At 38.2% G+C, this 23653-nt stretch overlaps 1 protein-coding gene across 1 annotated transcript in view; it reads right to left on the reverse strand.

Annotated features, from left to right (window-relative positions):
- Positions 1-23653, reverse strand: part of SLC35F4 (solute carrier family 35 member F4) — a 277820-nt gene that overhangs the window by 21638 nt on the left and 232529 nt on the right. The window contains exons 2-3 of the mRNA XM_057733004.1: positions 5705-5890; positions 812-1109 (exon numbers count right to left, since the gene is read on the reverse strand). Of these exons, the coding sequence (XP_057588987.1) occupies positions 812-1109; positions 5705-5890 (484 nt within the window). The remainder of the gene's footprint in view (positions 1-811; positions 1110-5704; positions 5891-23653) is intronic.

Raw genomic sequence — 23653 nt, forward strand, 5'->3', positions numbered from 1 at the left:
CTGGCTTTTCTTTTCAAGAAGCTTTCTGCTAGCAAAGGAACATTGCCCAAATGCTGTTTTTGCATTGCTTGAGTGCTTGCAGGGCTGGATGACATGGTTCTGCCAGCTTCCTGATCTCTCTAAGATGGGGCTGCAGAAGCCAGGCCTAGCTCGGAGGAACCACAAGAACCATCGCACTATCAAGTTCATGGCCAGAAGACCAACAGACAGGCTCTCTGTGCTCCTAACCAGCAAAGAACAGCATCTTTTAAACCATCCCAAGGCCAAATTCCCCTTACATGATACCAAGTCATTTCATCTGCTATAAAATGGCTGTGTCCAGAATACTGAGCAAATGTTTTTGTAACAATCTGATTAACACAGGTTTTTTTTTTTTTTCTGGGCTTGAGACCCTGGGTTGTTCTTTTAAAACATGATAAGAGATAAATTAATCTGGATAAAAATCTGGGTTCCATTATTTATAAAGGTGTGACCTTAGACAAGTCACTGAATTTCTCTATACCTACTACCTCTTGTGCTAAAATAGGGATAATTAACACCACCTTAAAAGGTAGCTGTTACCACCAATGATAATTAAATAAGATAGGATCTGCAAAAGCATCAGCACAGTGCCTGGAATGTTGTAGCACTTAATAATTTTTTGGCGGGGGCACTAATTCTGTTTCCTCATATTCCTATGTTCAGTCCTGACCTTAGATCCTGCCTCTCCACACTCCTCAACTCATCTCATATTCCAAAGAGATGAAGTTATGCATATTTGCATGAAATTATTTCAAACTATCTCCTACTGGCTATTTAACATGAAACCTACCTGAATTTTTTCATTGGAGATTGCTTTTCTTGAGCAGTGGCCAGGTGACCAGAATAATAGACTGGGAAAAACATAATGTTCCAGTTTGTTGAAAACCAAGTCATGAAAAATGGACAGTAGAAGTTCTTATAAGTTATTTTTACAATCTGTGTGGTTCCAACCCAAGACGATGACACTGACAAGATGATCAAAAGTCCCCAGACAGCCTTCAGAACCATGGATGTGCAGGATAGGCAGCGAGCCTTGATTCTGTTTTCTTGGCTGCTGTTCTCAGGGTGAGTCTGTGTTCCATCATCCCCTGCAAACAGGAAAGGAATACAAATGTGTGCAAATCAAGTTATAAAATAGCAATCAAAGAGGCAGACAGTAGAATCACCAGTGTTCTTTTTTTTCCTACCATCATTTGAAGAGACAGACAACTCTGGCTCATTTTCTGTCTGGAATCTGTAATCTCTGCTCTGTAAGGTACAGTGTGTATCTGGACCCTTATCCAGCCCATGACAACACTCATGATCTTGATGGATGCTCTCTGTTCTTGCGTGTACCCTACCCACTTCCTTGTGAGAGCATTGCACGTTTCAGCTCCAAAGGCTTTGGCCTTAGCTCCATGACCTGCTTTGTCTAATTAAACAGAACAGATGTGCTGTATGCCACCTCTCAGCAGAAGCTTTAAGAGCATCACAGGGTCCCACTACCTCTCTGGCTCTTCCTTTCTGCCACTAGAATGGAAAATCTCAAATAGAAGCTGCTCTTTTGGTCTATGCGGGAGAATGAGCAGAACCCAGCCAAAGCAGCCCTGTATCTGCTGCATGAAAAGTGAACGAGAAGTGTTTGTTGTGTTCCACTGAGTTTTCTTTCTTTTTTTTTAAACTGCAGCAAAGATGACTATTAAATTGAAAAGGATGTGTCCCTAAAACAGAGCAAGTCTGGACTGCACAAAATTACCTCCCACTTCAGAACAAATTACTACTTAATATGTTTCTGGGAGCACAATGAGTTCTGCTTTGTATTTTCACATTTACTAAGAAAATTTAGTAGCAGTTTTTCACACTAAAATAGTCAAAGCTCTCTGAAAGTGGCAATCATAAAGTCCTCTTCCCTGATAGAGAAAACACGTTCCACACAATGAATTTATGTACCTAACAGGAAGTTTAATGGGAGCAGTGGTCACCCCGAGTCCCCACATGGTAGAATCGTGGGGGAAGGAAGGCAGAATTGTCTGCACGATTCTGCTGTGTCTCCAGGCACCTCCTTTAAGCATAAGGCTTATCCTGGGGTTAAGAAAGCAGAGCATCCCACGGATTGCAAGTGACAGTGGATGAGTTCCTCACTTTTCCTCTCCAGAACCTGCTGGCTCTCCTGCTGAATGTGTTCCCACTGCTTCATGACCCAGGGGTGACTGCCCCACTGGGGTAAAGGTTTTCATCCAGTTAAGGCTTCCTGATATAATTATTTGGGGAAATGGGGTAGCAAGCCTTGAAAGTGAATTCTTCACTGGAGAATATAAACCAAGTAAGGATGAACACAGCAATTGCTACATGACTTCCAAGTCTTATAAACAGAATTCTCAGGGCCTAGGCCTCCAGAAGATAAAAACTGGTATTCTATTATTTATTTATTCAACAAAGTCCTATGGAGATTACCAGGAGGTAGATGGGTCCCAGGGGTTCAAAAATGAGAGACTTGAGGTCATAATCTAGAGGAAGGCCAGAAAACACATCTAATACAGTATAACAAGGGCCAAGTATGGCAGACACAAGGTCACGTGGAGGCGGAGGAGAAGCACTTTTTAAGAGGTGAGGTATGTAACAGTCAGGAGAAACTTCCAAGATGCAGTAACATTGAGATGAGTCTGGAAGTATGTTAGCCAGCTCCCTTGGCTCTGTACAGACTACACCTGATAACAGTTCTGCAAATTCCCTCCATGGCCATGTGGCTTATACAAAAACTAGAGGCGAAAGACAAAAATGACCAAGAGGGTAGAACAAGAGATTCTTGTATTGAAAGGCTGGGAAGGGAACACAAGCCTACCCAATTAAGTAGGTATTACCGTTACCATTTTACAGATGAAAAAAACTTGAGAGTTGTATTAAAGATTGTTTGGCATTGAACCCAAGTCAGTTGACTCCAAGGTCTAAACTTTTTGTTCTGAATATTCATTCTGTCTAGGTTTCAGGCTTTCCACATTTAAGCATTGGAAGTTTCAAAAATGATTTGGAGAAAAAGTTCTGTTTCCTGGCAGGAATGGCAGTCTTGCATGAAGCTTAAGACAAGTGTTAATAAGAGAAAGGTGTACTCTACTATACTTCAGATCACGTTATTCTCAGGGACTAGCTCATAAAGGAGGAATGATACTACAAAGATTGTAAGTATCCCTTTGAGTTGGTATCTGCCTTCACTGTCACCTTCTTTGAAGATTACATCTGTACCAGCATCAGAGCATGGAGAGTACTTTTGATGACACCAATAGTCACCTATATCCCCCCGTAGTATCGACTCATTCTTTCTTCTGCTAACTAGGTTGAATTGTTGACAATTCTTTAATTTTACTATCTACAGATATGATGGAAATCATGTCTCTCCAGAGTTCTTTTATTGTTTGACCATTTTAAACATGATTTTCTCTAGTCCTGCTTAGATTTATTATTTTGTTTATATCATTAAAATTGATTTACCAGGAATTCCATCCATTTCTATGAACCCTGATTGGAGTCATACATATTGATGGTAGAGGCCCCTGGCATTTGGAAACACGAGTGAAAGTCCTAGCCCTGCCATTGGATGGCCCTGCATATATGTTTAATTCCACCTTAGCTTCTCTGTCAAACAGTGATAATCTCTATCTCATGGGATTCATTTTGAGGTTAAGTACCATGACATACATGAAAGCATGGTGAGCTGCTCTTCAGATTATTCTCCTTTTCTCTTTTCTTTTTGGTGTCTAGGAATATCCCCAAGTGTCTTCTGAATCATTACAGAAAGAGTAAATTATACCCCATGCGGTCTTTAATGGTACAGTCTTTGAGATCTGTAATCTGTATGTGATAGACAGGGCAAATTCATTAACCATATTTAATTAACTGGAACATTCTGTTCTGCAATAACTGGGATAATAACAATATTACTGCAACTTATTAAAGCCAATTAAAACTTTCTGAAGATTTCAGATGTCATTTTCTTTACTTTTAAAAAAAATTAATTAATTAATTAATTGGCTGCATTGGGTCTTCATTACTGCACACGGGCTTTCTCTAGTTGCGATGAGTGGGGGCTACTCTTCATTGTGGTGTGCAGTCTTCTCATTGTGGTGGCTTCTCTTGTTGCCAAGTCCAGGCTCTAGGTGTGTGGGCTTCAGTAGTTGTGGCATGCTGGCTCAGCAGTTGTGGCTCTTGGACTCTAGGGCACAGGCTCAGTAGTGGTGCACGGGCTTAGTTGCTCTGTGGTATGTGGGATCTTCCCAGACCAGGGATCGAACCTTTGTCCCCTATGTTGGCAGGCAGATTTTTAACCACTGAGCCACTAGGGAAGTCCCCATTTACTTTACTTTTTAAAAAGTAGAGTTTTAGCCTTGGGGTCCATAGTTGCTGAGATTCCATTTTAAAATATTGTCACTTTTTGGAAAAAATATCTTTTCTCACCTAAAAACCTCTTATCAAATAAGTAGGACCCTAGAAGGGCTTTCACACCTCCTCTATGCCTTTGTTTACCTAATCAAGTCCCCTGAATTACCATTTCTCTTCTGTTTATTTTTTAAAGCTAGTGTTCTCAAAGTTGTGAGATTTTGTTTTTTGGGGTTTTTTTTTTTCACTACCCACTTATTTTGGATAGAGTATTTGGTTGTTTTTGCTGTTGTCACTATTGATTTTAACATGTTGCTGGCCAAGCTGAAAGAATAAATGAAGAAGGAGAGATTAAAAATGCAGGTGGAAGAGACAGAGAGGAGGTGATCATGGATGAAGGAAAAGGAGCCAAAATCAGAATGGCAGCAAACACAAAAGTCAAAGGCGGTCCCCACAGTGATGGGAATTAGCAAATTAGCAAACAAGAGAACAGAGACATTTTGAGGCAGAAAGGAAAGCATCTGTTAGCACACAATTGTTTTAGTCTTTTCAGGCAGGTAGAAGTGTGGTTATATGGTGAGAGGAAGTGAGTATGGACTCGGAGCTTGAGAGCATCTCTGGGGAAGGCAGTACGATGTCCACACCAAAATGTAACAGTATTGGGCAGCAGCCTAGTAGACTCAGCTGGATTTTAAAACGATAAATTTGCTGGGAAACCCATGGATATAGTAAAGAGATTTATCTAGCAATTCCAGTAACCTAAGTAACCCAGGAGTTGGTAAGTGGTCAGGCAGATGTGAGGAAAGGCCAAAGGTCCTGATTTAATAGTAAATGCTGATCAGGGAGACAATTGAAGTGCCCTGAAGGAGGTGTAAAATTGGGAAAACTAGAAGGGCTCTAAGCACTGGCAGACCTGATAAAGACAAGAGCAGAGTCGGTGATTTTACTGGTGCTTTTCTACTTCTCAGAATAGGTACAGTATGCTATTACTAAGTCCCAGGATTGAGATAAAAGATGCTGGCTTTTGACATCTTGAAGATGAGGAAACTAGTTTCCTTAAAACTTCATTAGAAGTTGTTGTTTATCCATGTGTTAAGCCCTCCAACTATAGGTTTTGGTATTATTTCTCTGCTACACTGTACACTGTCCATCATTAATGGATTCTATCTATATATTTCCCTTTTTCCTTCTCCTCCCACTTGATAAACTTTCCCCACATGCACTCCTGAGAGTCCACACAACATCTCTACATTCTTTGCCAGTGGTGAGATCTTCATTGCTGGCTAGAAGCTTACCAGATATGCTGTTATTTAAGAGAAGGTCACCCACATACCTGATCTGTTCTGCCTCTCAGCTCTATGTCCACAAACTCCAGAGGATCCTCGACTCTGAAGTTCAAGAATAGGAGCAGAAGAATCTTCGGTGACAGACAGAGGGGACAGTTGTCTGCTGATGCTACTGTGTGAACTGGGGCAGTTGGCTCCTGGTTTACATCGAGTAACTGATGATCTGGAGGTACCTGGGAAGAAAGAGTTCACACCACTTTGAGAATTTCCTGGAGGAAAAACAGATTTTAAATGCCTTGACTGTAGAGTATGTGGAACATTCATTGAGTTCGTTTCTAATTTTACAAAAGGGGCTCCTAAAAAGAAAATGCTATGTTGGCAACATCTGTGTTCCTAAGATAAAGGGTCTTTTTAGATAAATCCATTAACTGGAAGTGAACTTTAGAAAATGGTGTTTGTGTTGACATATCTGCTCTGAATTAGAACTGTTATCACAGTTCCTCAAGGAAAGCAAAGTGATGTTATGCTTGCTTCCTCCTTTTTCTTCCTAAGGTTGACTGTTGAATTCCTAACTGGTAAAACTGCCCACAGGGTCTCCTATTAAATCCACTATACACTTTTCCATCAGACTGATCACTTAAATCCAACTTTGTTGCGTCCTCCCTGCTCTAGTTAGAACTTCCAGTATGTTGATTAAAAGGAGTGAGAATGGAATGCTTTCAGATTTTTCACAGTTGTGAATGATGTTAGCTGTGGGTTTGTCATATATGCCCTTTATTATGTTGATGTAAGTTCCCTCTATTCCCACTTTCTGGAGAGTTTTTAATGATAAATGGCAGTTGAATTTTGTCAGAAGCTTCTTCTGCATCTATTGAGATGATCACATGGTTTTTATTCTTCAGTTTGTTAATGTGGCAGATCACATTGATTGCTTTGCAGATACTGAAAAGTCCTTGCATTCCTGAGATAAGTCCCACTTGATCATGATATATTATCCTTTTGATGTATTGTTGGATTTGACTTAATATTTTGTTGAGGACTTTGGCATCTACATTTTTGCATCGGTGATATTGGCCTGCAATTTTCTTTTTTTGTGATATATTTGCCTGGTTTTGGTATCAGGGTGATGCTGGCATCATAGAATGAGTTTGGAAGTGTTCCTGACTCTGCAATGTTTTGAATAATTTAAGAAAGGTGTTAATTATTCTCTAAATGTTTGGTAGAATTCACCTGTAAAGCCATATGGTCCTGGACTTTTGTTTACTGGGAGTTTTTTTTATTATTGATTCAATTTCATTATTGGTAATTAGTCTGTTTATATTTTCTATTTCTTCCTGGTTCAGACTTGAGAGATTGTACATAATTAGGAATTTCTTCTACACTGTTCATTTTATTTGCATATAGTTGCTCATAGCAACTATGATCCTTTGTATTTCTTTGGTCTTGGTTGTAACTTCTCCTTTTTCATTTCTGATTTTATTGATTTGGACCCTCTCTTTTTCTTGATGAGTCTGGCTAAAGTTTTATCAATTTTGTTTATCTTTTCAAAGAAACAGCTTTTCATTTCATTGATCTTTTCTATTGTTTTTAGTCTCTATTTCATTTATTTCTGTTGTGATCTTTATGATTTATTTCCTTCCATTAACAGATTCTGTTTGTTCTTTGCTTTCTAGCTCCTTTAGGTGTAAAATTAGATTGTTTATTTGAAATTTTTCTTCCCTGACATAAGCTTTTATAGCTGTAAACTTTCTTCTTAGAACTGCTTTTGCTGAGTCCCATAGATTTGGGGTCATTGTGTTTTTGTTTTAATTTGTCTCCAGGTATTTTTTAAATTTCCTATTTGATCTCTTCAATGATTCATTGGTTGTTTAGTAGCATATTGTTTATCTCTACATGTTAGTGTTTTTTGCAGTTTTTTTTATTATAGTTAATTTCTAGTCTCATAGTGTTGTGGTCAGAAAAGATGGTTAATATGATTTCAATTTTCTTAAATATACTGAGGCTTGATTTTGTGACCTAGAATGTGATCTATCCTGAAGAATGTTCCTTGTGCACTTGACAAGAATGTGTATTCTGCTGCTTTTGGATGAAATATTCTCTCTCTCTCTATACACATACACACACACACACACACACACACACACACACACACACACACACACACGTGGGTGAGTCAAAAATTATCCACACTCTGGCTGCAGAATTAATTTAATTAACTTTTAGAAAATACAAATATATCATTTTTCAACAGTCTCCTTGCTTTTCAATATGCTTTGTCCATCTGTCAACAACTTTCATATTCCCTCATTAAAAAATGTTTGAGGCAGAGCTTTGAGCCATGAATGCACCGTCTTCTCTTCTTCATCATAAGTGAATCTTTGACCTCATAGGGCTGCTTTCAGGAGGCCAAATAGGTGAAAGTCTGATGGAGCAGGATCAGGACTATAGAGAGAATGCTTTAACACCTCAAAATGAAGTTTTTGCAGAGTGTCGACAGTGTGGGCAGAAGTGTGTGGGCGTGCATTGTCATGCAAGATCACAAAGCCCTTGGATAGCAGTCCTTTGTGTTTAACCCAAAGTTAAGCTTCAGCTCTTCAATAAGCATCTCACTGTAATGAGCACTGTTGATTGTTAAACCTTTTTCTTGATAATGTTTCAATACTGGCCCTTGAGTATCCCAGAAAACTGTAAGCATCAATTTTCCAGCTGATGGTTGACTTTTGAAATTTTCTTGGTCAGAATTGAGGATGTTCCCATCCCATACTCTGCCATTTACTTTCAGGCTCGTAGTGATGAATCCATGTCTTGTCACCAGTCATGATTCTCTTTAAGAAACTTTCACCTTCCTTAGAGTATCGGTCCAAATTTTGTTTGCAGGTATCCAAACGCTTCTGTTTATGCTTTTCCGTGAGTTGTTTTGGTACCCATCTCTCACAAACTTTTCAAAACATAAATGTGTTGTGGATTACTTCATTTTAAGGTGTTAAAGCATCCTCCATATAGTCCTGATCTTGTTCCATCAGACTTTAACCTACTTGGTCCCCTGAAAGCAGCCTTATGAGGAGGAAGATTCACTTCTGATGAAGAAGTGACGACACCAGTGCATTCATGGCTCACAGCTCAGCCTAAAACATTTTTTAATGAGGGAATATGAAAGTTTGTTGACAGATGGACAAAGTGTGTTGAAAAGCAAGGAGACTGTGTTGAAAAATTATGTATTTGTCTTTTCTAAAATTTAATTAAATTCTACAGCCAGAGTGCAGGTAATTTTTGATTCACCCTCATATCTGTTAAGTTAATCAGGTCTAATGTGTCACTTCAGGCCAGTATTTCCTTGTTGATTTTCTCTCTGAATGATCTGTCCATTGATGTAAGTGGGGTGTTGATGTCCCCTATTAGTATTATGTTACTGTTGATTTCTCCATTTATGTCTGTTAATATTTGCTTTTATGTATTTAGGTGCTCTTATGTTGGGTGCATGTATGTTTACAATTGCTATATCTTCTTAAATGGATCCCTTGATCATTATGTAATGTCCTTTTTTGTCTCTTGCAAGAGGCTCTGTTTTAAGTCTATTTGTCTGATGTAAGTATTACTACCCTGGCTTTCTTTTGAATTTCATTTGCATGGAATACTTTTTTCCATCTTTCACTTTCAGTCTGTGTGTTTGTCTTTAGATATGAAGTGAGTCTCTTGTATGTTTTATTTTTGGATCCATTCAGCTGCTCTATGCCTTTTTTTTTTAGTAATACTTTTTTTAAAATTGAAATACAGTTGATTTACAATGTTGTGCCAATCTCTGCTGTACAGTAAAGTGACTCAGTTTATACACATATATACATTCTTTTTAAAATATTCTTTTCCATTATGGTGTATCCCAGGAGATTGGATATAGTTCCCTGTGTCATACAGTAGGACCTTGTTGTTTATACATTCCATCTTTAATAGCTTACATCTGCTATTGTTTATCCATTCTAAATGTAATAGTTTGCATCTACTAACCCCAAACTCCCAATCCATCCCTCTCCCTCCCCACTCCCCTCTCCCCTTGGCAACCACAAGTCTGGTCTCTATGTCTGTGAGTCTGTTTCTGTTTTGTAGATAGGTTCATTTGTGCCATATTTTAGATTCCACATATAAGTGATATCATATGGTATCTGTCTTTCTCTTTCTGACTTGCTCTACTTAGTACAATAATCTCTAGTCACATCCATGTTGCTGCAAATGGCATTATTTTGTTCTTTTTTATGGCTGAGTAATATTCCACTCTATATATATACCACTTCTTCTTTATCCATTCATTCATTGATGGACAGTTAGGTTGTCTCCATGTTTTGGCTATCGTGAATAGTGCTGCTGTGAACATAGGTGTGCATGTATCTTTTTGAATTATAGTTTTGTCTGGGTATATGCCCAGGAGTTGGATTGCTGGACCATATGGTAGTTCTATTTTCAGTCTTCTGAGGAAACTTCATACTGTTTTCCATAGTGGCTTACATTCCCATCAACAGTGTAGGAGAATTCCCTTTTCTCCACACCCTCTCCAGCATTGTTATTTGTAGACTATAATGATGGCCATTCTGACTGTTGTGAGGTAATACCTCATTGTAGTTTTCATTTGCATTTCTCTAATAATTAGTGACACTGAGCATCTTTTCATGTGCCTATGAGCCATCTGTATATCTTCTGCAGAGAAATGTCTATTAAGGTCTTCTGCCCATTTTTCTAGTAGGTTGTTTGTTTCTCTATTGTTGAATTGTATGACTGGTTTGTATACTTTGGAGATTAAACCCTTATCTGCCACATCATTTGCAAATATTTTCTCCCATTACACAGGTTGTCTTTTCATGTTTTTGTTTGTCTGTTTGTTTGCTTTGTTTCTTTTTTATGGTTTCCTTTGCTGTGCAAAAGCTTGTAAGTTTGATTAGGCCCCATTTATTTTTGTTTTTATTTCTATTGTCTTGGGAGACTGACCTAAGAAAACATTGGTACGATTTATGTCAGAGAATATTTTGCATATTTTCTCTTCTAGGAATTTTATGGTGTCATGTCTTATGTTAAACCTTTAAGCCATTTTGAGTTTATTTTTATGCATGGTGTGAGGGTGTCTTCTAACTTCATTGATTTTCCCAGGACCACTTGCTGAGGAGATTTTCTTTTTCCCATTTTATATTCTTGCCTCCTTTGTCAAAGATTAATTGACCATAGGTATATGGATTTATTTCTGGGCTATCTATTCTGTTCCATTGATCCATATGTCTGTTTTTGTACCAATACCACACTGTTTTGATAACTGTAGCTTTGTAGTATTGTCTGAAGTTTGGGAGGTTTATACCTCTTGCTTTCTTTCTCCCCCCCTTCTCAGAATTGCCAATTGCTTTCACAACTCTGGGTCTTTTATGCGTCCACATAAAGTTTTGGATTATTTGTTCTAGTTCTGTGAAAAATGTCATGGGTAATTTGATAGGGATCACATTAAATCTCGAGATTGTTTTGGGTAGTATTGACATTTTAACCATATTAATTCTTCAAACCCAAGAGCATGGGATATCTTTCATTTCTTTGAATCACCTTTAATTTCCTTTATTAATGTTTTATAGTTCTCAGCATATAAGTCTTGCACCTCCTTGGTCAGATTTATTCCTAGGTTCTTTTTCTTTTTTTTTTTTGGAGAGGGATAGATTTTATTATATTTTTTTTTTTATTATCTTTTTGAGGGGTACACCAGGTTCAATCATCTGTTTTTATACACATATCCCTGTATTCTCTCCCTTCATTGATTCCTCCGCCCTCGAGTTCCCCCCACCCTCCCTGCCCCAGTCCACTAAGGCATCTTCCATCCTCGAGTTGGACTCCCTTTGTTATACAACAACTTCCCACTGACTCTTTTACAGTTGGTAGTATATATATGTCTGTGCTACTCTCTCGCTTCATCTCAGTTTCCCCTTCACCCCCCGCCCCCTCCCATACCTCGAGTTCTCCAGTCCATTCTCTGTATCTGCATCCTTGTTCTTGTCACTGAGTTCATCAGTACCATTTTTAGATTCCGTATATGTGAGTTAGCATACAATATTTGTCCTTCTCTTTCTGACTTACTTCACTCTGTATGACAGATTGTAGTTCTATCCACCTCATTACATATAGCTCCATCTCATCCCTTTTTATAGCTGAGTAATATTCCATTGTATATATATGCCACATCTTCTGTATCCATTCATTTGTGGATGTGCATTTAGGTTGCTTCCATGTCCTGGCTATTGTAAATAGTGCTGCAATAAACATTATGGTACAAGTTTCTTTTGGGATTATGGTTTTCTTTGGGTATATGCCCAGGAGTGGGATTACTGGATCATATGGTAGTTCTATGTGTAGTTCTTTAAGGAACCTCCAAATTGTTTTCCATAGTGGCTGTACCAACTTACAGTCCCACCAACAGTGCAGGAGAGTTCCCTTTTCTCCACACCCTCTCCAACATTTGTGGTTTCCAGATTTTGTGATGATGGCCATTCTGATTGGTGTGAGGTGATACCTCATTGTGGCTTTGACTTGCATTTCTCTGATGATGAGTGATGTTGAGCATCTTTTCATGTGTGTGTTGGCCATCTGGATGTCTTCTTTGGAGAAATGTCTATTTAGGTCTTCTGCCCATTTGTGGATTGGGTTATTTGCTTTTTTGGTATGAAGCTGCATGAGCTGCTTGTATATTTTGGAGGTTAATCCTTTGTCCGTTGTTTCATAGGCAATTATTTTTTCCCATTCTGAGGGTTGCCTTTTAGTCTTGTTTATGGTTTCTTTTGCTGTGCAAAAGCTTTTAAGTTTCATGAGGTCCCATTCGTTTATTCTTGATTTTGTTTCCATGATTCTAGGAGGTGGGTCAAAAAGGATGTTGCTTTGATGTATGTCAAAGAGTGTTCTGCCTATGTTTTCCTCTAGGAGTTTGATAGTGTCTGGCCTTACATGTAGGTCTTTAATCCATTTGGAGTTTATTTTTGTGTATGGTGTTAGGAAGTGTTCTAATTTCATTCTTTGACATGTTGCTGTCCAATTTTCCCAGCACCACTTATTGAAGAGGCTGTCTTTTTTCCATTGTATACTCGTGCCTCCTTTGTCAAAGATAAGGTGCCCATATGTGTTTGGGCTTACTTCTGAGTTCTCTATTCTGTTCCATTGATCTTCCTTTCTATTTTTGTGCCAGTACCATACTGTCTTGATCACTATGGCCTTGTAGTATAGTTTGAAGTCAGGAAGCCTGATTCCACCAACTCCATTTTTCCTTCTCAAGATTGCTTTGGCTATTCGGGGTCTTTTGCGTTTCCATACAAATCGTAAGATTTCTTGCTCTAGTTCTGTGAAAAATGCCATTGGTAATTTGATCGGGATTGCCTTGAATCTGTAAATTGCTTTGGGTAGTACAGTCATTTTCACAATGTTGATTCTTCCAATCCAGGAACATGGTATGTCTCTCCATCTGTTTGTGTCTTCTTTGATTTCTTTCATCAATGTCTTAAAGTTTTCTGCATACAGATCTTTTGCCTCCTTAGGGAGGTTTATTCCTAGGTATTTTATTCTTTTTGTTGCAATGGTGAACGGGAGAGTTTCCTTAATTTCTCTTTCTAGTCTTTCAATGTTAGTGTATAGGAATGCAAAAGATTTCTGTGCATTAATTTTGTATCCTGCTACTTTACTAAACTCATCAATTAGTGCTAGCAGTTTTCTGGTAGAGTCTTTAGGGTTTTCTATGTATAATATCATGTCATCTGCAAAGAGTGACAATTTGACTTCTTCTTTACCAATTTGGATTCCTTTTATTTCATTTTCTTCTCTGATTGCTGTGGCTAAAACATCCAAAACTATGTTGAATAATAGTGCTGAGAGTGGACACCCTTGTCTTGTTCCTGTTCTTAGAGGGAATTCTTTCAGTTTTTCCCCATTTAGAACAATGTTGGCCTTTGGTTTGTCATATATGGCTTTTATTATGTTGAGGTAATTTCCTTCTATGCCCATTTTCTGGAGAGTTTTTATCATAAATGGATGTTGAACTTTGTCAAAAGCTTTTTCTGCATCTATTGAGATTATCATATGTTTTTTATCCTTCAAGTTGTTGATATGATGTATCACATTGATTGATTTGCGTATATTGAAGAATCCTTGCATCCCAGGGATAAACCCCACTTGATCATGGTGTATGATTTTTTTAATGTGCTGTTGGATTCTGTTAGCTAGTATTTTGTTGAGGATTTTTTGCATCTATATTCATCAGTGATATTGGTCTGTAGTTTTCTTTTTTTGTGACATCTTTGCCTGGTTTTGGTATCAGGGTGATAGTAGCCTCGTAGAATGAGTTTGGGAGTGTTCCGCCTTATGCAATATTTTGGAAGAGTTTGAGAAGGATAGGTGTTAACTCTTCTCGAAATGTTTGATAGAATTCACCCGTGAACCCATCTGGTCCTGGGCTTTTGTGTGTTGGGAGATTTTTAATCACTGCCTCTATTTCCATACTTGTGATTGGTCTGTTCATGGTTTCTATTTCTTCCTGGTTCAGTCTTGGAAGATTGTATTTTTCTAAGAATGTATCCATTTCTTCCAGGTTATCCAATTGATTGGCATATAGTTGCTTGTAGTAGTCTCTCATGATGTTTTGTATTTCTGAGGTGTCTGTTGTGACTTCTCCTTTTTCATTTCTAATTCTGTTGATTTGCATCTTCTCCCTTTTTTTCTTGATGAGTCTGGCTAATGGTTTATCAATTTTGTTAATCTTCTCAAAGAACCAGCTTTTAGTTTTATTTATTTTTCTTATGGTTTCTTTCCTTTCTTTTTCATTTATTTCTGCTCTGATCTTTATGATTTCTTTCCTTCTGCTCCCTTTGGGGTTTCTTTGTTCTTCTTTCTCTAGTTGTTTGAGGTGTAAGGTTAGGTTGTTTATTCGATCATTTTCTTGTTTCTTAAGGTAGGACTGTATTGCTATAAACTTCCCTCTTAGAACTGCTTTTGCTGCATCCCATCGGTTTTGGGTTGTTGTGTTTTCGTTGTCATTTGTTTCTAGATATTTTTCGATTTCCTCTTTGATTTCTTTAGTGATTCCTTGGTTGTTTAAGAGTGAATTGTTTAGCCTCCATGTGTTTGTCTTTTTTGCAGTTTTTTTCCTGTAATTGATATCTAGTCTCATGGCGTTGTGGTCTGAGAAGATGCTTGATATGATTTCCATTTTCTTGAATTTGCTGAGGTTTGATTTGTGACCCAAGATGTGATCTATCCTGGAAAATGTTCCGTGTGCACTTGAGAAGAAAGTGTAGTCTGTCGTTTTTGGGTGGAATGTCCTATAAATATCAATTAAGTCGAGATGGTCTAATGTGTCATTTAAAGCTTGTGTGTCTTTATTTATTTTCTGTTTGGATGATCTGTCCATTGATGTAAGTGGGGTGTTCAAGTCTCCCACTATTATTGTGTTGCTGTCGATGTCCCCTTTTATAGCTGTTAGCATTTGCCTTATGTATTGAGGTGCTCCTATATTGGGGGCATAGATATTTACCATTGTGATGTGTTCTTCTTGAATGGATCCCTTGATCATTATGTAGTGTCCTTCCTTGTCTCTTTTAGTAGTCTTTACTTTCAAGTCTAATTTGTCTGATATGAGTATTGCTACTCCAGCTTTCTTTTGACTTCCATTTGCATGGAATATCTTTTTCCATCCCTTCACTTTCAGTCTATATGTATCCCTTGGTCTGAAGTGGGTTTCTTGTAGGCAGCATATAGAAGGGTCTTGTTTTTGTATCCATTCAGCCAGTCTGTGTCTTTTGGTTGGAGCATTTAATCCATTGACATTTAAGGTGATTATTGACATGTATGTTCCTATGACCATTTTCTGAATTGTTTTGGGTTTGTATTTGTAGGTGTTTTCCTTTTCTTGTGTTTCCTACTTAGAGAAGTTCCTTTAGCACTTGTTGTAAGGCTGGTTTGGTGGTGCTGAATTCTCTTCACTTTTGCTTGTCTGGAAAGCTTTTGATTTCTCCCTCAAATCTGAATGAGATTCTTGCTGGGTAGAGTATTCTTGGCTGTAGGTTTTTCTCTTTCAGGACTTTCAGTATATCCTGCCATTCCCTTCTGGCCTGCAGAGTTTCTGTAGAAAGGTCAGCTGTTATCCTGATGGGTTTTCCCTTATATGTTGTTTGTTTCTTTTCTCTTGCTGCTTTTAATATTTTTTCTTTGTGTTTAATTGTCGTTAGATTGATTAATATGTGTCTTGGTGTATTTCTCCTTGGGTTTATTCTGTATGGGACTCTCTGTGCTTCTTGGACTTGGTTAATTATTTCCTTTCCCATGTTGGGGAAGTTTTCCACTATAACCTCTTCAAAGATTTTCTCAGACCCTTTCTTGTTTTCTCCTTCTTCTGGGATGCCTATAATTTGAATGTTGGTACGCTTAATGTTATCACTGAGGTCTCTGAGACTGTCTTCTAGTCTTTTTATTCTTTTTTCTTTTTCCTGCTCTGTGGCAGTTATTTCCCCATTCTATCTTCCAACTCACTTATTTGTTCTTCTGCCTCAGTCATTCTGCTGATTATAGCATCTAGAGTATTTTTAATTTCAGTTATTTTGTTATCCATTGCTGTTTGTTTTTCTGAGTTCTTATGAACTGTTTCTTGTACTTTCTCTATTTTGTTATCGAGATTTTGTATCATTTTTATTATCATTACTCTAAATTCTTTTTCAGGCATTTTTCCTATTTCCTCCTCATTTATTTGGTCTTGTGGGTTTTTTTCCTGCTCCTTTGCCTGCATGGTGTTTCTTTGTTTCCTCATGGTTGTCCAAACTTTTGGGGTTGCTTGTCCTGGCGATAGAGGTGTTTATAGAGGACTGTCCAAGCCTCAGACTAATGTCCAAGTATTGGATTAAACGAATATTAAGTCTAGGAAACACATACATGTATAAGACACACAATTACTGAATCCGTTAGGACATAAGGCTCTAGAAAGACCTGACAGAACCCCAGTGTGCTATCAGATATTCAAAGAGAAACCCAACAGAAATTGACAACTGAAACAGAACAAATCAGAGACAAAAGCAAAAGCAAACAAATAAACAAATAACACCCTACACATACAAACATTAATCCAGGGAGATTTTGTAAGCTAGGATCAAATATAGAAAAGAGCCAGAGTATCACCAGAGAGAATGGAGATTCTCAGAATATAATTAGACAACTGTACTAAGAACTAAGATAAAGACAAAAGCCTAATATTAAATACCAAGGCAGTGCGTCATCTGGAGAATAGAACAAGGAGTCTGAGCAGACTGATAGTGTTGCATATAAGTATGTTAAGATAAAATAAACTTAAAATGGCTGGAAGAAAGGGGAACAGAAGAGCGTAATGTGGTTGGAAATATGCAAATAAAAAGAAAGGAATAGAAATGTATAAAAGATAGGGATGAAAGGAAAGTACGAGAGATATATTGTCCGTACTACAAAAAACTAAGCTAGATATAGAAGTATATAAAAAGGCAAAAAAAAAAAAAAAGAATAAAAAATATCATTAAAAAATTATGTTATAAAACTTGTAGATCCCTTAGGGCTAAGATTGGATTTAATAAAGAAAAAAAAAAAAAGAGAGAGAGAGAAAAAGAAAAAAAAAAATCCAGAACTGATCCCCGAATGGACCAGTTCAATAGGTATTGATACTACTATTTCTGTTTCCTTAGCGTGTCAGCTGTAAGTGTCCTTCTCCTTGCCTTGGGTTTTTTTGCATTATTCTGTGACCAGCAGAGGTTCCTTTATTGTTCGTCTGTAAGCCTCGGTGTGTGGGGAGGGAAAGGGTACAGTAGTGGCTCCTTCTCCTGGGAGTGAGTGAGCAGTGGCGCACTGTTGTTTCAGTCAGGCTTGGAGGTGCCTGTTGCAGAGGGACGCCAGTGGCTCAGGCGTAAACAGAAAGTCTTTGAGGTGGGCCTCTCTCCGGTTTTTTTGTTGTTGTTTCTGTTGTTGTTGTTGTTGTTTTTCTCTCGGCAGCCTCCCTGCTGCTGGTGTTCCAAGGGGTTTTAATCTAGCCCCGCCCAAGTGCCTGAGGGTGCTTGTTATCCCTGAGCGCCTTAGGTGGCCCGCAGGGCGTCTCTCCACTGCCTGTTGCAGAGGCTCCGAAAGAGAGGGAGAAGCTATGCGCGCGGCTCCTCCCCTCCGCCTGGGAGTCTGCAGCCTCCAGCCGCCATCATGGCCGGGCAGTTCTCAGGGATCGGCACTCCTCTCCACGGACCTCCTCCCTCCTGTTCTCTCGGTCCGTCACCCTACCGGCAACAATGTTTCTCACCCTGAACCAGCTCTCCGGTTCTCACGCTCCCGCTCCTGGACCCTCCGTTCAGCCGCGGATCGATGTCTCAGTCCGGGAATGCTGAGCTGCGCTGCGGACCCTCCGTATGTTTCTCACTGCCTCCCGTCTGCCACAGCTCCGCCGCTTCACCCTCTTTGAGCTGTCGTAGAGGCCTCCCTACCGGCTATGTCGGGCTCCCCACAGCCCTTTCTGGTGTCCGAGGCCGTCTGCTGGTGTTCAGCTGGTTCTCTGTGGGAATTACTGCGTCCTTCTGTGCATTCCCAATGCATCTGTGGAGAGGGATGCACTCCACGTCTCTCTACTTCGCCGCCATCTTTTCTCCTCTCGAGAGGGATAGATTTTAAAAAGGATTGTTTTTTTACATTCCCTTTCTGATATTTTATTGTTAGTGTAAAGAAGTGCAACTGATTTCTGCATATTAATCTTGTATCCTGCTACTTAGCTGAATTCATTTATTAGATCTAGTAGTTTTTGTGTGGAATCTTTAGGGTTTTCTATGTATAGTATCATGTCATCTGCATATAGTGACATTTTACCGCTTCACATCCAATTTGGATACCTTTTATTTGTTTTTCTTATTTGAGTGCTGTGGCGAGGACTTCCAATACTATGCTGAATAGAAGTGGTGAGAGTGGGCATCCTTATCTTGTTCCAAATTTTAGTGCAAAGGCTTTCAGCTTTTCACAGTTGTGCATCATGTTGGTCATGGGTTTCTTATAAGTAGCTTTTATTATTTTGAGATATACTCCCTGTATACCCATTTTGGGTGGGTGGGTATCCATTGAAAGTGGGTATGCATTCATTTTATCATGAATGGATTTTGAATTTTGTCAAATGCTTTTTCTGCATCTCTTGAGATGATCATGTGGTTTTTGAATTTTCTTTTGCTGATGTGTTGATTACATTGATTGATATGTATGTTGAACCATCCTTGTGAACTTGGGATGAATCCCACTTAGGTGTGGTGTATGATCTTTTTTATGTGTTTTTGGATTTGGTTTGCTAATATTTTGTTGAGAATTTTCACATCTATATTCATCAAAGATATTGGCCTCTAATTATCTTTTTTGGTGGTATCTTTGTCTGGTTTTGGTATCAGGATGATGGTGGCTTCATAGAATATCTTTGGGAATGCTCCATTCTCTTCAATCTTTGGAAGAGTTTGAGAAGAATTGGTATAAGTTCCTTGTATGTTTGGTAGAACGTACAAAGCCATTTGGTCCTGGACTTTTGTTTGTAGGGAGTTTTTTGTTTGTTTGTTTTTTTAATTACAGATTCTGTTTCACTTCTAGTGATCAGTCTGTTCAAATTATCTATTTCTTCTTGATTCAATTTTGGTGGGCTGTATGTTTCTAGAAAGTTGTCCATTTCTTCTAGGTTGTCAGATTTATTGGCATATAATTGTTCATAGTATCTTCTTTTGGTTTTTTGTATTTCTGCCTATCAGTTGACAGATTTTTCCTTTTTCATTTCTTATTTTGTTTATTTGGGTTCTCTCTCTTTTCTTCTTGGTGAGCCTGGACAGAGGTTTGTCAATTTTACTTACCCTTTCAAAGAACCAACTCTTAGTTTTATTGATTTTTTTCTATTGCTTTTTTGACCCCTATTTTATTTCCTCCCTGATCTTTATTATTTCCTTTCTTCTGCTTACTTTAAGTTTTATTTGTTTTTCTTTTTCTAATTCTTTTAGGTGGTAGGTTAGGTTATTTGAGATTTTTCTTGTTTTTTGAGGAAGGCCTGTATCACTATTAACTTCCCTCTAAGAACCGCTTTTACTGCATCCCATAGATTTTGCATGGATGTAGTTTCATTGTCATGTGTCTCAAGGTATTTTTAAATTTCTTTTTGATTTCCTCATTGACCCATTTGTTTTTTAGTAGCATGTTGTTTAGTCTCCATGTAGTCATTTTTTCTTATTTTTTTTCACTATGTCTTTCGATTGGAACATTTAGTCCATTTAAATTCAAAGTAATTATTGATATGTATGTTCTTTTTTTTTTAAAGATTTATTTATTATTTTATTTATTTATTTTTTTGCTGCATTGGGTCTTCAGTGCTGCACATGGGCTTTCTCTAGTTGCAGTGAGCAAGGGCTACTCTTCATTGTGGTGGGTGAGCTTCTCATTGCAGTGGCTTCTCTTGTTGTGGAGCACAAGCTCTAGGCATGTGGGCTCAGTAGTTGTGACACTCAGGCTCCGTAGTTGTGGCTCGTGGGCTCTAGAGTACAGGCTCAGTAGTTGTGGCACATAGGCTTAGTTGTTCCGAGGCATGTGGGATCTTCCCGGTCCAGGGATCAAACCCGTGTTCCCTGCATTGGTAGGCAGATTCTTAACCACTGCACCACCAGGGAAGTCCCCATATACACCTTTATTTTTCTAAGTTGCTAAGTGGTGGGTGACTTGTAGATAATGAATATAATTAGATGTTCTATAAGCATTTAGTGGCTAAAGTGCTTCTCCAACAGTTTGCAGATGCCTCTAGAAACTTGCTATGGTGCCCGCTATGTGGCAGACTTGCTATCAACACTCTTGAATGCATCCTTCTTTTTTATTTAAAGAACTTTTATTGAGATACAGTTAACATACAATAAATTGCATATGTTCAGAGTGTACTATTTGGTATCCCAATCTCCCAATTCATTCCCCCCCATCCCTCTCCACTTTCCCAACTTGGTGTCCATATGTCTGTTCTCTACATCTCTGTCTCTATTTCTGCCTTGCAAACCGGTTGATTTGTACCATTTTTCTATAGTCCACATATATGTGTTAATATACAATATTTGTTTTTCTCTTTCTGACTCATTTCACTCTGTATCACAGTCTCTAGGTCCATCCATGTCTCTACAAATGTCCCAGTTTCATTGCTTTTTACATCTGAGTAAGATTCCATTGTATATATGTACCACATCTTTTTTATCCATTCGTCTGTTGATGGACATTTAGGTTGCTTCCATGTCCTGGCTATTGTAAATAGTGCCGCAATGAACATTGGAGTGCATGTGTCTTTTTGAATTATGGTGTTCTCTGGGTATATGCCCAGCAGTGGGATTGCTGGGTCATATGGTAACTCTATTTTTAGTTTTGCAAGCAACCTCCATACTGTTCTCCATAGTGGCTGTATCAGTTTACATTCCCACCAACAGTGCAAGAGCATTCCCTTTTCTCCACACCCTCCCCAGCATTTACCGTTTGTAGATTTTCTGATGATGCCCACTTTAACCGGTGTGAGGTGATACCTCACTGTAGTTTTTATTTGCATTTCTCTAATCATCAGTGATGTTGAGCAGCTTTTCATGTGCCTCTTGGCCATCTGTATGTTTTCTTTGGAGAAATGCCTATTTAGGTCTTCTGCCCATTTTTTGATGGGGTTGTTTGTTTGTTTGTTTGTTTGTTTTGATATTGAGATTGATGAACTGTTTATATATTTTGGAGATTAATTCTTTGTCTGTTGATTCGTTTGCAAATATTTTCTCCCATTCTGAGGGTTGTCTTTTTGTCTTGCTTATAGCTTTCTTTGCTGTGCAGAAGCTTTGAAGTTTCATTAGGTCCCACTTACTTATTTTTGTTTTTATTTCCAGTACTCTAGGGGGAGGATCAAAAAAGATCTCACTGTAATTTATGTCGAAGAGTGTTCTTCCTATGTTTTCCTCTAGGAGTTTTATAGTGTCTGGCCTTACATGTAGGTCTTTAATCCATTTGGAGTTTATTTTTGTGTATGGTGTTAGGAACTGTTCTAATCTCATTCTTTTACATGTAGCTGTCCAGTTTTCCCAGCACCACTTATTGAAGAGGCTGCCTTTTCTCCTTTGTATATCCTTGCCTCCTTTGTCATAGATTAGTTGACCACAGTTTATCTCTGGGCTTTCTATCCTGTTCCATTGATCTATATTTCTGTTTTTGTGCCAGTACCATACTGTCTTGATCACTGTAGCCTTGTAGTATAGCCTGAAGACAGGAAGCCTGATTCTACCAGCTCCGTCTTTCCTTCTCAAGATTACTTTGGCTATTCAGAGTCTTTTGCGTTTCCATACAAATCGTAAAATTTCTTGTTCTAGTTCTGTGAAAAACGCCATTGATAATTTGATATGGATTGCATTGAATATGTAAATTGCCTTGGGTAGTACAGTCATTTTCACAATGTTGATTCTTCCAATCCAAGGACATGGTATGTCCCTCCATCTGTTTGTGTCATCTTTGATTTCTTTCATTAGTGTCTTATAGTTTTCTGAGTATAGGTGTTTTACCTCCTTGGTTAGTTTTATTCCTAGGTATTTCATTCTTTTTATATATTGAATGGGATTGTTTCCTTAATTTCTCTTTCTGAACTTTCATTGTCAGTGCATAGAAATGCAAGACATTTCTCTGTGTTAATTTTGTATCTTGCAACTTTACCAAATTCATTGATTAGCTCAAATAGTTTTCTGGTGGCATCTTTAGGATTATCTATGTATAGTATCATGTCATCTGCAAACAGTGACAGTTTTACTTCTTTTCCAATTTGGATTCCTTTTATTTCTTTTTCTTCTCTGATTGCTGTGGCAAGGACTTCCAAAACTATGTTGAATACCAGGGGCGAGAGTGGACATCCTTGTCTTGTTCCTGATCTTAGAGAGAATGCTTCCAGCTTTTCACCATTAAGAATGATGTTTGCTGTGGGTTTGTCATATGTGGCCTTTATTATGTTGAGGTAGGTTCCATCTATGCCCACCTCCTGGAGAGTTTTTTTTTTTTTTATCATAAATGGGTGTTGAACTTTGTCAAAAGCATTTTCTGCATCTATTGAGATGATCATGTGGCTTTTATCCTTCAATTTGTTAATATAGTGTCTCACATTGATTGATTTGCATATATTGAAGAATCCTTGCATTCCAGGGATAAACCCCTCTTGATCATGGTGTATGATCCTTTGAATGTGTTGTTGGATTCTGTTGGCTAGTATTTTGTTGAGGATATTTGCATCTAAATTCATCAGTGATATTGGTCTGTAGTTTTCTTTTTTTGTAGTATCTTTGTCTGGTTTTGGTATCAGGGTGATGGTGGCCTCATACAATGAGTTTGGGAGTGTTCCTTCCTCTGCAATGTTTTGGAAGAGTTTGAGAAGGATGGGTGTTAGCTCTTCTCTAAATGCGTGATAAAATTCACCTGTGAAGGCATCTGGTCCTGGACTTTTGTTTGTTGGGAGATTTTTAATCACAGTTTCAATTTCATTCCTTGTGATTGGTCTGTTCATATTTTCTATGTCTTTCTGATTCAGTCTTGGAAGGTTATACCTTTCTAAGAATCTGTCCATTTCATCCAGGTTGTCCATTTTATTGGCATATGGTTGCTTGTAGTAGTCTCTTATGGTGCTTTTTATTTCTGTGGAGTCCATTCTCCTGTTCCATTTCTAATTTTATTGATTTGAGTCCTCTCCCTCTTTTTCTTGATGAGTCTTGCTAGAGGTTTATCAATTTGATTTATCTTCTCAAAGAACCAGCTTTTGGTTTTATTGATTTTTGCTATTGTTTTCTTTGTTTCTATTTCATTTACTTCTGCTCTGATCTTTATGATTTCTCTCTGTCTATGAACTTTGGGTTTTGTTTGCTCTTCTTTCTCTAGTTTCTTTAGGTGTAAGGTTAAATTGTTTATTTGGGAGTTTTCTTGTTTCTTGAGGTAGGATTGTATTGCTATAAACTTCCCTC

This window comes from Hippopotamus amphibius, chromosome 4, assembly GCF_030028045.1.
Source record: "Hippopotamus amphibius kiboko isolate mHipAmp2 chromosome 4, mHipAmp2.hap2, whole genome shotgun sequence".
Lineage (NCBI taxonomy): Eukaryota > Metazoa > Chordata > Mammalia > Artiodactyla > Hippopotamidae > Hippopotamus > Hippopotamus amphibius.